The sequence below is a fragment of the Scyliorhinus torazame genome, chromosome 22, assembly GCF_047496885.1.
Source record: "Scyliorhinus torazame isolate Kashiwa2021f chromosome 22, sScyTor2.1, whole genome shotgun sequence".
NCBI lineage: Eukaryota > Metazoa > Chordata > Chondrichthyes > Carcharhiniformes > Scyliorhinidae > Scyliorhinus > Scyliorhinus torazame.
The window spans coordinates 41,653,163-41,668,867 of NC_092728.1; the positions used below are offsets into that span (position 1 = coordinate 41,653,163).

Below are 15,705 nucleotides of genomic sequence, written 5' to 3' on the forward strand. Positions count from 1 at the left end.
TGGCCAGCAGCTGGGGGGCCCTGCATAGACTTAATTTCACGAGGCTGGTGGAGCAAATGGAGGAGGGGTTTAAGAGGTGGGACGCGTTGCCGCTGTCCTTGGCGGGTAGGGTGCAGTCAGTCAGGATGACGGATGCTCCCAAGGTTTTTGTTCCTGTTCCAGTGCCTCCCCATTCTTATCCCGAAGGCCTTCTTTAGGCGGGTCAACAGGAGCATAACAGGGTTTGTGTGGGCGCGAGGGACTCCGAGGGTGAGAAGGGTGTTCCTGGAGCGGAGTAGGTATGGGGGTGGGCTGGCGCTGCCCAACCTCTGTGGGTACTACTGGGCCGCCAATGCGGCGATGGTGATGGAGGGTGAGGGGGCTGCAGAGAAGAGGCTGGAGATGGCGTCTTGTGAGGGTACGAGTCTGGAGGCTCTGGCAACGGCACCGCTGCCACTCCCTCCAATGAGGTATACCACGAGCCCGGTGGTGGCGGCTACCCTCAAAATCTGGGGGCAATGGAGGCGGCACAGGGGGGAAGTGGGGGCCTCGGTGTGGACCCCGATACGGGGAAACCACCGGTTTATCCCAGAGTGAATAGATGGAGGGTTTTCGGGGTGGCATAGGGCAGGGATAAGAAGGTTGGGGGATCTGTTTGTGGATGGGAAGTTCGCGAGCCTGGGTGAGCTGGAGGAGAAGTACGGGCTCCCCCCCGGGGAACACCTTTAGGTATCTACAGGTAAGGGCGTTTGCCAGGCGGCAAGTGGTGGAATTCCCGCTACTGCTGCCACACACGGTAGAGGACAGGGTGCTTTCGGGGGTGTGGGTTGGAGAGGGGAAGATCTCGGCAACATACCAGGTGATGCAGGAGGAGGAGGAGGCCTCGGTGGAGGAGCTGGAAGGTAAGTGGGAGGAGGAGTTGGGGAAGGAGATCGAGGAGGGGACGTGGGCAGATGCCCTTGGGAGGGTGAACTCTTCCTCTTCGTGCGCGAGGCTCAGCCTCATACAGTTTAAGGTGCTGCACAGGGCACACATGACCGGGACAAGGATAAGCTGTTTTTTTTGGGGTGAGGACAGGTGTGTTAGGTGCTCAGGGTGCCCAGCAAACCACACCCATATATTCTGGGCATGCCCAGCGCTGGAGGAATTTTGGAAGGGCATAGCGAGGACGGTGTCGAGGGTGGTAGGATCCAGGGTCAAACCGGGCTGGGGGCTCGCAATATTTGGGGTTGCAGAGGAGCCGGGAGTGAAGGAGGCGAAAGAGGCCGGTATTCTGGCATTTGCGTCCCTGTTAGCCCGGCAAAGGATTCTTGTTCAGTGGAAGGATGCGCGGCCCCCAAGCGTGGAATCCTGGATCAACGATATGGCGGGGTTTATTAAATTGGAGAGGGTGAAATTTGCCTTAAGGGGATCGGTGCAAGGGTTTTTCAGGCGGTGGCAACCGTTCTTGGACTTCCTGGCAGAACGGTAGACAATGGTCAGCAGCATCAGCAACCCGGGGGGGTGGTTCTATTTTATTTTTGTTTGTCTATACTGGGGGATCTGAGGGGGTGTATATATTTGCTATGTTTGCTATGTGTCAATTCGGGGTGTTAATTTATTATTTATGTATAGGGGGGTGGGGGGCACGGGGTTGTTTTGTTTAGTTTTATATTTAATTCTATTGGGTTCCTTTTACATTTTGTTGTTGATATTTTGTGAAAACTTTAATTAAAAATGTTTTTTTTTAATGCGGATTTAGGAATTACTTTCCTGTTCCTCCTAGCTCCACATTCATGTAAGTCAATTTCAGAAACGCATCTTTTTGGTAGCAGGTGGTCCCAAGATCTGGATTTACTAGCGCGGAAGGCAAAGGCTGATCAAACTAATCTTGCAGTGGAGGCCTCGAACATACAGCAGGCCTCTTCTTTGTATACGCAAACTGCCTAATGCCTCTTTCAAGTGTGGGCACTGCCCAACACTTCATTTCTCTCACTGCTATATTGAGCCAGTAGACTGTTTGGCACCCATAACATAGTGCTGCAAGTCCTAATTTGGTATCTTCTGAAGATGGCTTTTTGCCTTTGTATAGACATTTAAAACTGGTTAGCACTTCCATTAAAATAGCAGGGGTATGTTATACTAACCCATTAAGCAAAAATCAAACCAGTAATTTCCTTGTTTACACTACTTTCAAACAGCTCTTTGGTTTGGGTTGTTATAAGGAAAGAGGTAACACCCGTCATCTCCTTTCAAAGCACTTAAACTTGCAGTGCACCTGGAGTAACTATCCTGCAGCATCTGTGCGCTAAACTTCAGCTGATACAGTTCAGTACTGTACAGCCCTCCAGCCAACACCAATCATCCTGTTTCCATTGGACACAATTTAAGTAGCATTTTTGCTCGTTGCAACAGAATTTTACATAGACATTCCCTAAAATGCTGACATTTTTAAAAGTGGGATTGATAACAGGATGGCATGTTGGGAGAAATCACTATTCTTATCCATATTATTCAACCTAAAATATGTAAAATGTGCCAATTAATACCTGTAGCCTCATTATAATAGACATTAATTCTCTCCAGCTGGAGATCACTGTCTCCATGGTAGGTTCCGGTAGGATCGATGCCATGCTCATCACTGATAACTTCCCAGAACTAAAAAGAGTATAAAGTCAATATTAACATATGTAAATCAGTTAAGCATATTTAAGAGGACTAGCTCTATCGAGTATGCACCAACACTATCATTAATTGTGGATACACTCATCTCAGATCCCTGGAGTACTTTGCTCCTTTAATGTGGTTAACTTTTCACACCAACCCTCTTGAACTAATTAAATACGAATTCTTCAAATTTGGATAACAGACATCGGGTATTCTCACTTACTCAACAATAACATGCTTGCTGATGTTCAGTTTACTGTTTATCTGGACCACTCAGCTCTAGACCTCATTATAACCATGGACAGAAGAGCTGAATTTAAGAGGATTGTGGAGCATCCTCCAGTGGCTGCAGTCATATTTACCATTATGAAAGATAGCTGTGGTTGTTGAAGGCCGATCATTTCAGCTCCAGGGCATCACTGCATGAGTTCCTGAGGGCAGCATCCTTGGTCCACTATCTTCAGATGCTTCATTAATGACCAAGATCAGGGTCAGAAATTATGATTGCACAGTGTTCAGTCCAAAATGCAATTGCTCAGATACTAAGGCAGTCTGTTTCTACATGCAGCAGGACCTGAGCAAATGTCCAAGCTTGGAATGCTAAGTGACAAAGTAACATTTGCACCAGGCAAAACCATCTCCAACAAGGGAGTCTAATTATCTCTCCATGAGATTTCTATCCCCATCATCGACATCCTGGGGACCAGTACTTTTAACCAGAAACCCAACTGGTCGAGCCACGTAGCAGGTCAAAGGCTTGGTATTCTGCGTGAGTGCCTCAGCTTCTGATTCCGCAAAACTGATCCACAACCTACAAGGTACAAGTTAGGTATGTTGTAAAATATCTCCACTGACCTGTGTGAGTACAGCTACAACACTCAAGAATGTTTCCCTCACTAACAGCACAGTGGGTCGACCTATACCACTGCAATAGTTCAAGAAGGCAGCTTATCACCTTCTCAAAGGCAATTAGGGGTGAGCAGTAAATGCTTGTTATTCTTTCTAGTAGTTTGATACAACTGAGTGGCTTGCATATGATCCATGTCCTCTGGATCTACTTTGCTCCAAAGAAGTCAAATTAGACTCAAGTTTAACTCTGTTTCCGTCTCCATAGATGATGCCAGACCTGCTGTGTTTCTCTAGCTCTTTCCGTTTTTACCTCTAGCTCTCTACAAGGCGGATATCTCGTCATGCTCTCCATTATCATCTCACTTTAGAATCTGAGAAACAGCAATCGTTTCAACCTCTTCCAATGAGATCATGCATAATTTAAATAATTGCTCCTCATATCCAATCCCTTCATCCCCTCAAGAATTATACTTGTTCGCTTCTGTCCCTTTCAATTACTGCAATATACTGTTGATGCTGCAGTGACTGAAGGACTTTACAAAGTATCTTAGGTGCAATATTTTCTCACTATTACATACAAACATATTAATTAGGAACAGGAGTACGCCATTTGACCCCTTGAGCCTGCTCCGCCATTCAATAAGATAATGGCTGATCTGATTGTGGCCTCAACTCCACATTCCACCTACCCCTCAATAACCTTTGACTTCCTTGTTAGTCAAGAATCTATCTACCTCTGCCTTAAAAATACAACTTGACCCTGCCTCCACTGCCCTCAGAGAAAAAATGTCTCCACAACACAATACGGAACTTTTAATATATCTCAAGATCTGATTTGTTTTATTTACCTTCACTGTTGTGGTAACTTCAATTTGTCAACCAGGACTTCCAGCAATTTTGTCCCTATGTGAAACACTTTCATTTACATTAAATTTCACCTTTCATAGCTGATCCAGTTGAGCTTTGTAGTCCATCACCTTCATTAGCTTTGTATCATTTGCAAATTTAGCCATTGTGTTTGTGTCTTTGAGCTCCAGAGCATTTATAAGATAGTAAGTAAAATTGGTCCAAGAACAGGTCCCAGTGGGACTCCACTAGTAAGAGTCTCCAAGAGTCAGGATAATTGCTGTAGCACTACCATCTGGATTCTATTGGCCAACAAATTATATATTAATTATAAAAATATTCCACTGATTTCTGCGTTCTTTATTTTCAATGCCAGTCCTTCCAAAGAAACTATTGAAGCTCTCAGTGAAAACCAGATGTGTCTACAGCCTTACCCTCCTTTGTGACACCCTTAAAAATAATGGTTGACAAAGCCAGCCCTCATGAATACATCTTTTATGGGTTTATTTCTATTCAGATGCTCTATGATTTTATTTTTAATAAGTGTTTTCATATCTTAATTTTACCCACAATGGACATCAAACACTATGGTCTTGTAGCTTCCCAAGACACTTTACTACTTTTGCACAGTGCCAGGTACCTTGCCAATATTCAGTAATTTCTGGAATATTTGTACCAGAATTTCTGCAATTTTCCTCCCTTACCTCCTTAATGATCCAAAAATGGATTTTAGGATTTTATCCAGCTCACGTTATTAAAAAAACATGCTGGTAGTAATGTGAATAGCATCACAACTTACCTCTGAAACACACTCTGGGTTTCATAAGAACATAAGAACTAGGAGCAGGAGTAGGCCATCTGGCCCCTCGAGCCTGCTCCGCCATTCAATGAGATCATGGCTGATCTTTTGTGGACTCAGCTCCACTTTCCGGCCCGAACACCATAACCCTTAATCCCTTTATTCTTCAAAAAACTATCTATCTTTATCTTAAAAACATTTAATGAAGGAGCCTCTACTGCTTCACTGGGCAAGGAATTCCATAGATTCACAACCCTTTGGGTGAAGAAGTCCCTCCTAAACTCAGTCCTAAATCTACTTCCCCTTATTTTGAGGCTATGCCCCCTAGTTCTGCTTTCACCCGCCAGTGGAAACAACCTGCCCGCATCTATCCTATCGATTCCCTTCATAATTTTATATGTTTCTATAAGATCCCCCCTCATCCTTCTAAATTCCAACGAGTACAGTCCCAGTCTACTCAACCTCTCCTCGTAATCCAACCCCTTCAGCTCTGGGATTAACCTAGTGAATCTCCTCTGCACACCCTCCAGTGCCAGTACGTCCTTTCTCAAGTAAGGAGACCAAAACTGAACACAATACTCCAGGTGTGGCCTCACTAACACCTTATACAATGATGTGGAGATGCCGGCGTTGGACTGGGGTGAGCACAGTACGAAGTCTTACAACACCAGGTTAAAGTCCAACAGGTTTGTTTCGATGTCACTAGCTTTCGGAGCGCTGCTCCTTCCTCAGGTGAATGAAGAGGTCTGTACCTTATACAATTGCAGCATAACCTCCCTAGTCTTAAACTCCATCCCTCTAGCAATGAAGGACAAAATTCCATTTGCCTTCTTAATCACCTGTTGCACCTGAAAACCAACTTTCTGCGACTCATGCACGAGCACACCCAGGTCTCTCTGCACAGCAGCATGTTTTAATATTTTATCATTTAAATAATAATCCCTTTTGCCGTTATTCTTACCAAAATGGATAACCTCACATTTGTCAACATTGTATTCCATCTGCCAGACCCTAGCCCATTCACTTAGCCTGTCCAAATCCCTCTGCAGACTTCCAGTATCCTCTGCACTTTTTGCTTTACCACTTATCTTCGTGTCGTCTGCAAACTTGGACACATTGCCCTTGGTCCCCAACTCCAAATCATCTATGTAAATTGTGAACAGTTGTGGGCCCAACACTGATCCCTGAGGGACACCACTAGCTACTGATTGCCAACCAGAGAAACACCCATTAATCCCCACTCTTTGCTTTCTATTAATTAACCAATCCTTTATCCATGCTCCCTACTTTCCCCTTAATGCCATGCATCTTTATCTTATGCAACAACCTTTTGTGTGGCACCTTGTCAAAGGCTTTCTGGAAATCCAGATATACCACATCCATTGGCTCCCCGTTATCTATTGCACTGTTAATGTCCTCAAAAAATTCCACTAAATTAGTTAGGCACGACCTGCCTTTTATGAACCCATGCTGCGTCTGTCCAATGGGACAATTTCCATCCAGATGCCTCGCTATTTCTTCCTTGATGATAGATTCCAGCATCTTCCCTACAACCGAAGTTAAGCTCACTGGCCTATAATTACCCACTTTCTGCCTACCTCCTTTTTTAAACAGTGGTGTTACGTTTGCTAATTTCCAATCCGCCGGGACCACCCCAGAGTCCAGTGAATTTTGGTAAATTATCACTAGTGCATTTGCAATTTCCCTAGCCATCTCTTTTAGCACTCTGGGATGCATTCCATCAGGGCCAGGAGACTTGTCTACCTTTAGCCCCATTAGCTTGCCCATCACTACCTCCTTGGTGATATCAATCCTCTCAAGATCCTCACCTGTCATAGCCTCATTTTCATCAGTCGTCATTCAATCTTGTTTAGATTTTAGTAACCCTTCTAACTACCTTTAAAAAATGTACAAAATAACAGCAAAAGGAGCTCATTATTTTTGTGCTAGTTTTCAGTTGTGTAGGATTCTTGAAGTTAATCTCTAAAAACCTAAAGCAATTCAGGCATTACCCGAGAACTGTGATTTGCTGGTCCTCTCATCCATTCATCAGTCATGGCTGCTTCACAATACTCTGTTTTTACATCCTGTGTTACAAGGTTAACGTTATTGACGAGCCATTATTAACCTAGAGAGTCCATGGACCTTAAATTTGCTCAGCATTTTCTTTTAGTTTGTTACCTTTAATTCAAGATACTTTTCTTAAGTGTGTGGATTTTAAAATATTTTTGTTAAGTTACAGCAACACCTGTGAAAGCTCTGTGAGATAGGGCAATCAATATTTTTGCTGCCTAGAAAGTTCAAATCTCTTAACTTTATTTCAAAAACTGAAAAGCAGTTACAGATTCTAAATCCTTTTTTGAACTCAGCACTATCACAGAACTCTTGTCACTAAATTGTATCACACTTCAGTATCCTGGCTGGATGACCCATGCACAATGCGATGGGCGGCACGACAGAGGTTAGCACCAAGGACCCGGGTTCGATTGCTGGCTTTGATCGCCCCGTGTTCTCCCAGTGTCTGCGTGGGTTTCCTCTGAGAGCTCCAGTTTCCTCCCACAAGAACCGAAAGACGTGCTTGTTAGGTGAATTGGAATTCTCACTCAGTGTACCTGAACAGGCGCTGGAGTGTGGCGACTAGGGGATTTTCACAGTAATTCCATTGCAGTGTTAATGTGAGCCTACTTGTGACAATAATTGTGGTGAATGATATCTGTATACATATGTACCCTTAATGCGTAGGCCCCTTTAAGACCGAGTTTCGAACCCTGAGGGACTCCGCCTCCGGCTCCGCCCCCAGAAAGCTGTATATAAGGTTACGTTCAGTAGGCAGCGTGCAGTGAGCACACGTCTCGGCAGCTGTCTGGTTTTCTGGTTATTAAAGCCTTTGTATTATCAAACTCCTCTCCTGAGTCATAATTGAGGGTATCTCAATTTAATATCCAGACTACATCATGATGGACAGCGGTCTAAAGCCGGAGAAGCTCAATTTGGACGCTCGGTCGCCAAAAACCACTGAAATTTTTAAATACTGGCTCCGGTGCTTTGAGGCCTATCTGAATTCCTCAGAGACTGAAGTTGACGGACCTCGCAAGCTGAGCTTACTACATGCTCGGGTGGGCCACCGACTATCCTCCATGATCGAGAAAGCTACGACGTACGAAACGGCGGTCAAAATCCTACAGAAGCGCTTCGTAAAGCCGATAAACGAGGTACACGCCAGACATTTGCTCTCGACCTGCCGCCAGCGCTCCGGGGAAACACTAGATGAATACTTGGAGAGACTCACCGCGCTCGCCAGGAACTGCGACCATAAAGAGGTGACGGCAGAAGTCCACACGAACTTACATATTCGTGATGCTTTCGTGTCCGGTATCCGATCCACGTACATCCGGCAGCGGCTCCTAGAAGACGGAGCAAAGGACCTCCAAGGCACGGTAACGCTCGCCTCTTCCCTGGAAACGGCCCACCATAATCTCCGCACGTACTCGGTGGACCTTGCAAACCCCTCTTGATCCCCTCCAGCATCGGCCACGCTTCAGGCCTGCGCCGCGCGGCGACCCGCTCACACCGGGGGCCCCCAATGCTATTTCTGTGGGCAAGGCCAGCACACGCGCCAGCGTTGCCCGGCCCGCTCTGCTATCTGCGGCAAATGCGGAAAGAAGGGGCACTTCGCGAAGGTCTGCCTGGCTGGGCTCAAAGGCCAGAAACAAAAGTCTCATCGGGCCCAGAAATCGAACTCCCGGGACCACAGGCCCCGCAACGCGGCCGCACACGCCTACTTCCAACGGGTCATCGGCCTCGTGCGAGTCATGGGGGGGGGGGCGGCCATCTTGGCGGTGGCCATCTTCAAAACTCAAAACGTGCGACCGACGGCGGCGGCTATTTTGTGAGTCCAATTCAACCGCAACTAGGAGCGATCACGCTCGATCAATCTCGGCCGAAGCACCTGCGAAACTCAATGATGCAGGTTCAAATCAACGGCCACGACACCCCCTGCCTTTTTGACTCCTGGAGCACGGAGAGTCTTATCCATCCAGACACGGTAAAACGCTGCTCCCTGCACACCTATCCCGCCTACCAAACTATCACCCTCGCATCTGGGTCTAATTCGGTCAAAATCACAGGGTATTGTGTCGCGAACCTCGCTATCCAAGGCGCCAAATACACCCGTTTTAAACTTTATGTCCTCCTTCACCTCTGCGCCCCCCTGCTGCTCGGTCTGGACTTTAAGTGCAGCCACCGTAGCCTGACCCTGAAGTTCGGCGGACCCCTGCCTCCGCTCACGGTATGTAGCCTGGCGACATTCAAAGTTGCACCACCCCCCCTCTTCGCGAACCTCACCCCCGACTGTAAGCCCGTCGCCATTAAGAGTCGGAGGTACAGTGCCCAAGACATGACTTTCATCAAGTCAGAGGTTCAGCGGCTACTAAAAGAAGGGGTCATAGAGGCTAGCAACAGCCCTTGGAGGGCACAAGTACTGGTAGTCCGCTCCAGGGAAAACAATGTATGGTGGTGGACTATAGCCAGACCGGTTTTTCCCGACGGCTGAGGCTCAGTCGGCCTTCAGTCGTATCAAGGCCAATATCATCAAGGCCGCCATGCACGCGGTGGACGAAACTATTCCCTTCCAGGGAGAAAGCGATGCATCAGACGTCGCCCTGGCTGCTACCCTCAACCAGGCGGGCAGACCGGTAGCATTCTTCTCCCGAACCCTCACCGCCTCGGAAATTCGACATTCTGCAGTCGAGAAGGAGGCACAAGCCATAGTGGAAGTGGTGCGGCACTGGAGGCACTACCTAGCCGGTAGGAGGTTCGCCCTCGTCACCGACCAACGGTCGGTCGCCTTTATGTTCGATAACGCACAACGGGGCAAAATAAAGAATGATAATATTCTGAGGTTGAGGATCGAACTCTCCACCTACACGTACGATATTACATATCGTCCGGGGAAGCTCAACAAGTCCCCAGATGCCCTGTCCCGCGGCACGTGCGCCAACGCGCAGAAAGACCGTCTGCGGGCCATCCATGATGACCTCTGCCACCCGGGGGTCACTCGGCTTGCCCATTTCATCAAGTCCCGCAACTTACCTTATTCCACCGAGGAGGTCAAGGCCATGACCAAGGCTTGCCAGATCTGTGCGGAGTGCAAACCGCACTTCTATCAACCAGACAAGGCCCGCCTGGTAAAGGCCTCTGGGTCCTTTGAGCGACTAAGCGTGGATATTAAAGGGCCCCTCCCATCCACCAACTACAACACCTACTTCCTCACTGTCATCGATTAATTCTCCCGCTTCCCATTAGCTGTCCCCTGCCCCGATATGACCTCGGCCTCCGTAATCAAGGCACTGCACAGCATCTTCACCCTGTTTGGTTTCCCCGCTTATAACTACAGCGACCGGGGTACATCGTTCATGAGCGATGAGCTGCGTCGGTATCTGCTCAACAAAGGCATTGCCTCGAGCAGAACGACCAGCTATAACCCGCGGGGAAACGGGCAGGTGGAGAGGGAGAACGCAACAGTTTGGAAGGCTGTTCTTCTCGCCCTACGGTCAAGAAGTCTCCCAATCACCCGCTGGCAGGAGGTCCTACCCGATGCCCTACACTCCATTAGGTCGCTCCTCTGTACGGCCACGAATGAGACCCCACACAACCATTTGTTTGTCTTCCTCAGGAAGTCCACCTCTGGGGTCTCGCTTCCATGTTGGCTGACGACTCCGGGACCAGTTCTACTCCGGAGGCACGTGAGGAGCCATAAGACAGATCCACTGGTCAAGAGGGTCCAACTATTACACGCAAACCCTCAATACGCCTACGTCGAACACCCCGACGACAGGCAGGACACCGTTTCCCTGCGAGACCTGGCACCCGCTGGCTCGCACACCGACGCCCCCCCTTCCACCGACGCTCCCCTCCCCGCACCAGCGGTCGCCGGTGACAGCGCCCCCCCCCCCCCATAGCGCCCCCTCCCCCCAGCCGGCGCCGGCACCAATCACCCTAATCACCCCGGATACCCCCCCTGCTCCAACGCGGGCAAAGGCTCAGACAACCGTGCTCCCGGATATACCACCACCGAGGACGACCGTATCCGCCGCACCACCGCCGGAGCTGAGAAGGTCGACATGGGCAATCAGGCCACCCAAAAGACTGAACTTGTAATTCCACTTCACCCCCGACGGACTATGCGTTTTTTTTAAACAGGGGGTGAATGATATCTGTATACATATGTACGCTTAATGCGTAGGCAGGCCCCTTTAAGACCGGGTTTGGAACCCTGGGGGATTCCGTCCCCGGCTCCACCCCCAGGAAGCTGTATATAAGGTTACGTTCAGTAGGCAGCGTGCAGTGAGCACACTTCTCGGCAGCTGTCTGGTTTTCTGGTTATTAAAGCCTTTGTATTATCAAACTCCTCTCCAGAGTCGTAATGGAGGGTATCTCAATAATAAAGATTATTATTTTGAGTATCACAAATAACCAAGTAAATTAAATTAAATAAACTGAGGGACAAGTTAAAGGGACAGTTCTTTAAAGGGAGAAACTGCCTTAAACCAAAAACAAATCACAAATTGTAGCCAGTTAAAATGGCTAACTCCCGATTTAAAATGGCTAACTCCCGATTTAAAATGGCGAACAGCAAAGGCTGATGGGAAAGTCAACCAACAGGACACAAACGAGCAGCTGCAGGTTGAGTGTGTATTTACCTCTGGAAAGGCCAGACAAGATCGATACCGGCAACCATCAACATAACAAAACACCAGCCATCTGCATATTAATGAGCAATCCCTGGGAACAATGAGCAACATTTAGATACATAAAGCCAACCCAGACTCGTCGGCGCCAGCAGAAGCCTGCACAAAGGGAGGTGAACGACCACTTCAAGACCGCCCATCGATCAAGGAATCGCTCCAGCATTGGAGAAAATCGAACCAAGTGATTGGGACAAAGTCCAATCACTTGGAACCAGGTACAGGGTCCACCCCGAAAAGCGGGAAGCCCCTGGGGACTATAAGAATAGAGTCCAAGTTCAAATCGGTCCTCTGCTTCTCTTCTTGACCGGGTCACTCAGCAACGCGAACCAACCCTTGACAGTGACCGGTCCAGCCACCGCTGATATCCAGTAAGTCTTACTTCAACGCTCGCTACGAGGTAGGCGCTCCTAGCTACCAATCTGTACCAACTTCGAATCCCGCAGGCTCAGAACCCGAACGAAAGTCCATTCGTTTCCCTGACCTAGTGGCCCAGTTCCAAGTTAAGTATTGGCCTGTTAGTCATAGAAGTAGCTTAGAAGTAGAATTTATACATGAGTAGTGATTGTTGTGTATAATAAATGTGCTTTGATTTAAATCTTACTAAGCGGTGTATTGGATTATTGATCATTACTCGGACTTGAACCACGTGGCGGTATCAGAAAGATACCTGGCGACTCAAGAGCAAAGGTGATAAAACAGAGCAATTAAACTAAGGCAAAAGTTAGCAACAAAATGAAACTTAAAACATCAAACCAAAATGTGATTAAAAGGATCAATAAGGCACCCCAGCCACTGCAGTGCCCAAAGGGCACAGACGGCTCCGAGGGTGCCAGTGGACACCGCATGCTCCTCTCCAGGGGCACCTGGCCGCGCATGTAGCCGTGCGGTAGAGGAGCAGACAGTCGGGTTGGACAACCCTCTCGATTGCTCGCTGCCTGAACCTGTTGATGGCATGTCTGGCAAGGCCCAGGAGCAGATTCATGAGGAGGTCCTCCTCCTTCCCTGCCCCTCTTCACACCAGAGGACAGGAGTATGGGGCTGATGTGCAAACAAAACCATAACAAAGGTTTTTTAAATAACTGAAAAGGGGGTGCAGTCTAAAAGAACCTAGATAAGCATGATCCACAGACTCCACAAGGCCGCAAAAAGGGCAGGCGTCTTCGAGTCCGTGACCAATGCATCCTATGGTTTTACGGGTCAGCTGCATGTAACACCCTCCCCACCACAGATCCCCAGTGTTAAGGGGGAGGATTCCTCCGTCAAGGGACCTCAACCACTGGATGGCAACAAGACACGCCAAGATGTGTTCGGGCGATGAGCGAGGGCAAGGAAGTTAAGGGTGTGCAGCAGCAGCAGCCCATGCAGGAAACCCCTCCGTGCAGTGCGAAAGGGCACAAAGGGCATTCCCACGAGATGGCTCAGGCTGTGGGGCTCAAGCTCCCAAAGGGTGTTCGGGGCTTGGGGCCAATGTGAAATTCCATCCGAGCAGGGGTGAGGTCAGACGGCAGTCCACCGCTCATCTTCGCCACCTCAAGACCATGGGGTGCAGTCGGGGTGGAGCACAATCGCTTTGATGTCGTGGATGGCATTGGTCGCAAGCCGGACTCTCACCGCTGCGCAATGTGCTGATTCATTGGATATCATCCAGCCCACTCCTTCGCCACCCAGCACATCCCTGATCCTGGTCACCCTGGCAGCCACACTCTGCCCCTTCGCCAGCCACCCAAAATGGTATGAGTGGAGGTGCAGATTCTTGAGCAGCGGCTCCCTGACGACAACCGCTACTCCAGACGGGGGACAGCTGCGGCAAGGTGACCATGTTCCAGACTTGGAGAAGGTCCTGGTAAAAGACGGGCAATGCCTGTAAGGAGCAACAAAGACCTATCAGTCTATGAACAGGAGCTGCACGTCACTGTTCAGGTCGCGCATCTGGCGGAAGAAATACGTTGCCAGGGAACACCATCTGGGAGGGAGATTGACATAGCGGTATCGCTGCAGAGTCTGAAGGTGGAAGGTCACTACCTAGGTGTCAAGGCACACCAGCGTCTGACGGAGACTAAAGTGGGAGACTCCAAACCTTAGCAGCAATCCAGTGCTGTCTTTTGCCCCATAAGAACTGTATGAGCATTCTCAGGATTTTGTGACTAAGTCAGGGGAGGGGTCAAAGTGACCAGTCAGTACCACAACATGGAGATAATCAGCTGATTTATGACCAGAACTTGGTCCCTGTAAGACAGCACTTGGTTCCTGTAAGACAGCACTCGGTCCCTGTAAGATACACTCGGAGCAGCTGAGTGGTGACATTGGCCTCCAGCTCCTGCCAATTCACCAGGATTCCTCAGCAGGGCAAAGATGGACTCCCAAGTATAGGAGGTTGGTCGTGCTCCAAGTTAAAGGCCTGAGCTCCTCTAGGAGGGGGTCATTCCGCCACAGACCAACCAGAAGTCCTAAACATTTACCCAGTTGATCCTGGCAGAGGATGTGGCAGGATACACAGCCTGGCACTTGCCCATCCTCCGCAGATCAGCAGGGTCTGTGAACATGAGGAGCACGTCATCAGCGTAGGCCGAAAGGACCACCCTCATGCCTAGCCCGCGCAGAACCAATCCCAACTACCTCCTCAGCAAGAGGCACAGAAAAGGCTCCATGCAGATAGAATACAGCTGAGCAGACAAGGGGCAGCCCTGACAAACTCCTCCCATAGTGAGAGTGTGCCGTCAGGGACCTGCTAACCTTAACAAGACACTCTGTGACTCATTATAATCCTGGATACTTAAAACCTCATTCATATTAGTGGTTTGATCATCTCCATTCCTCAATCAAATCCATAACATTTTCTTCCCTTGTTGACCTTTCATTAACAGGGTCATAAACCGTCTTTTATTAACTCTGTCTAACCAATGGAGGCAAGATTGTTCCAGTAAATTTCTGATGAGTTGAAATTTCCAACTAATATAATTGGTCTGGTACTAGTTACATCTCTTGGCATAATTTCACATTAAAGCTATGAAGAGTGAAGACCCTGGAGCAGAGCAATGAGAGAGGAAGGCAGGGAGGGAAAAGGGGTGTGACCATGAGTTAGAGAGATGCAGCAATATCAGGAAGCGTCTGGGAACAGAGCAGTCAGAGAGAACAAAACGGAACAGTACAAGGATTGATCAGTAAGGACAGAGTGATCAGAGAAAGAGAGAGGTGGAATAATATCACGAGGGTGATGAATCTTTGCGGTTCTCTACCCCAGAGAGCTGTGGAGGCTGTAATTGAGCATATTCAAGACAGAGATTGATAGATTTCTAGATATTAAAGATATCAAAGGAGATGGGGGAGAGTACAGGAAGATGGTATTGAGGTAGAGGATCAGCCATGACCTAGTTGAATGACGACGGGGCAGGTTTGAGCAACTGGATGGCCAACTCCTACTTCAATGTTCCAAATGAGCAGAACAATCAGAGAAAGACAGGCTGAGAGTCAGTTAGCCAAACGGGTGAGAAAATAAATCACAGCGACATCACAGCACAAAGAGTCACATGGTGGGAGTAATCCAATAGGTAAACATTTAATTTAATGAACAGATATAAGCAAGCTAGATCAATGTTTAGTATAAAATCTTAAAGTAAGCCAATTTGACAAAATACATAGGGCAGGATTTTCAGATAGCGAGGATTCCCATCACAACACCCGAAAAAGTCGGCAGGCCCAGGGAGTGGGAGGGTGGAGGTTGTGATGGCAAGGCCAGGCAGGGAGGGAGTACGTGGGGTGGGGCAAACCTTTGATGGGGCACCTAATCTGAAAAGGGGGTCAGTGATGGAAGCAATCTCTCCTTTCCCATCAATATTA

General features: G+C 48.4%; 1 protein-coding gene across 5 annotated transcripts in view; it reads right to left on the reverse strand.

The window, feature by feature from the left end:
- LOC140399035 (tubulin beta-4B chain-like) overlaps positions 1-15,705 on the reverse strand; it is a 250,834-nt gene that overhangs the window by 68,790 nt on the left and 166,339 nt on the right. The window contains exons 2-3 of one of the 5 annotated variants that reach the window (XM_072488101.1): positions 2,988-3,436; positions 2,508-2,616 (exon numbers count right to left, since the gene is read on the reverse strand). The exons of 3 other annotated variants lie outside the window; for them this stretch is intronic. In XM_072488101.1, the coding sequence (XP_072344202.1) occupies positions 2,508-2,616; positions 2,988-3,026 (148 nt within the window). In that variant the 5' untranslated portion in view covers positions 3,027-3,436. The remainder of the gene's footprint in view (positions 1-2,507; positions 2,617-2,987; positions 3,437-15,705) is intronic. One more of the 5 variants, XM_072488099.1, reaches the window with a different exon arrangement.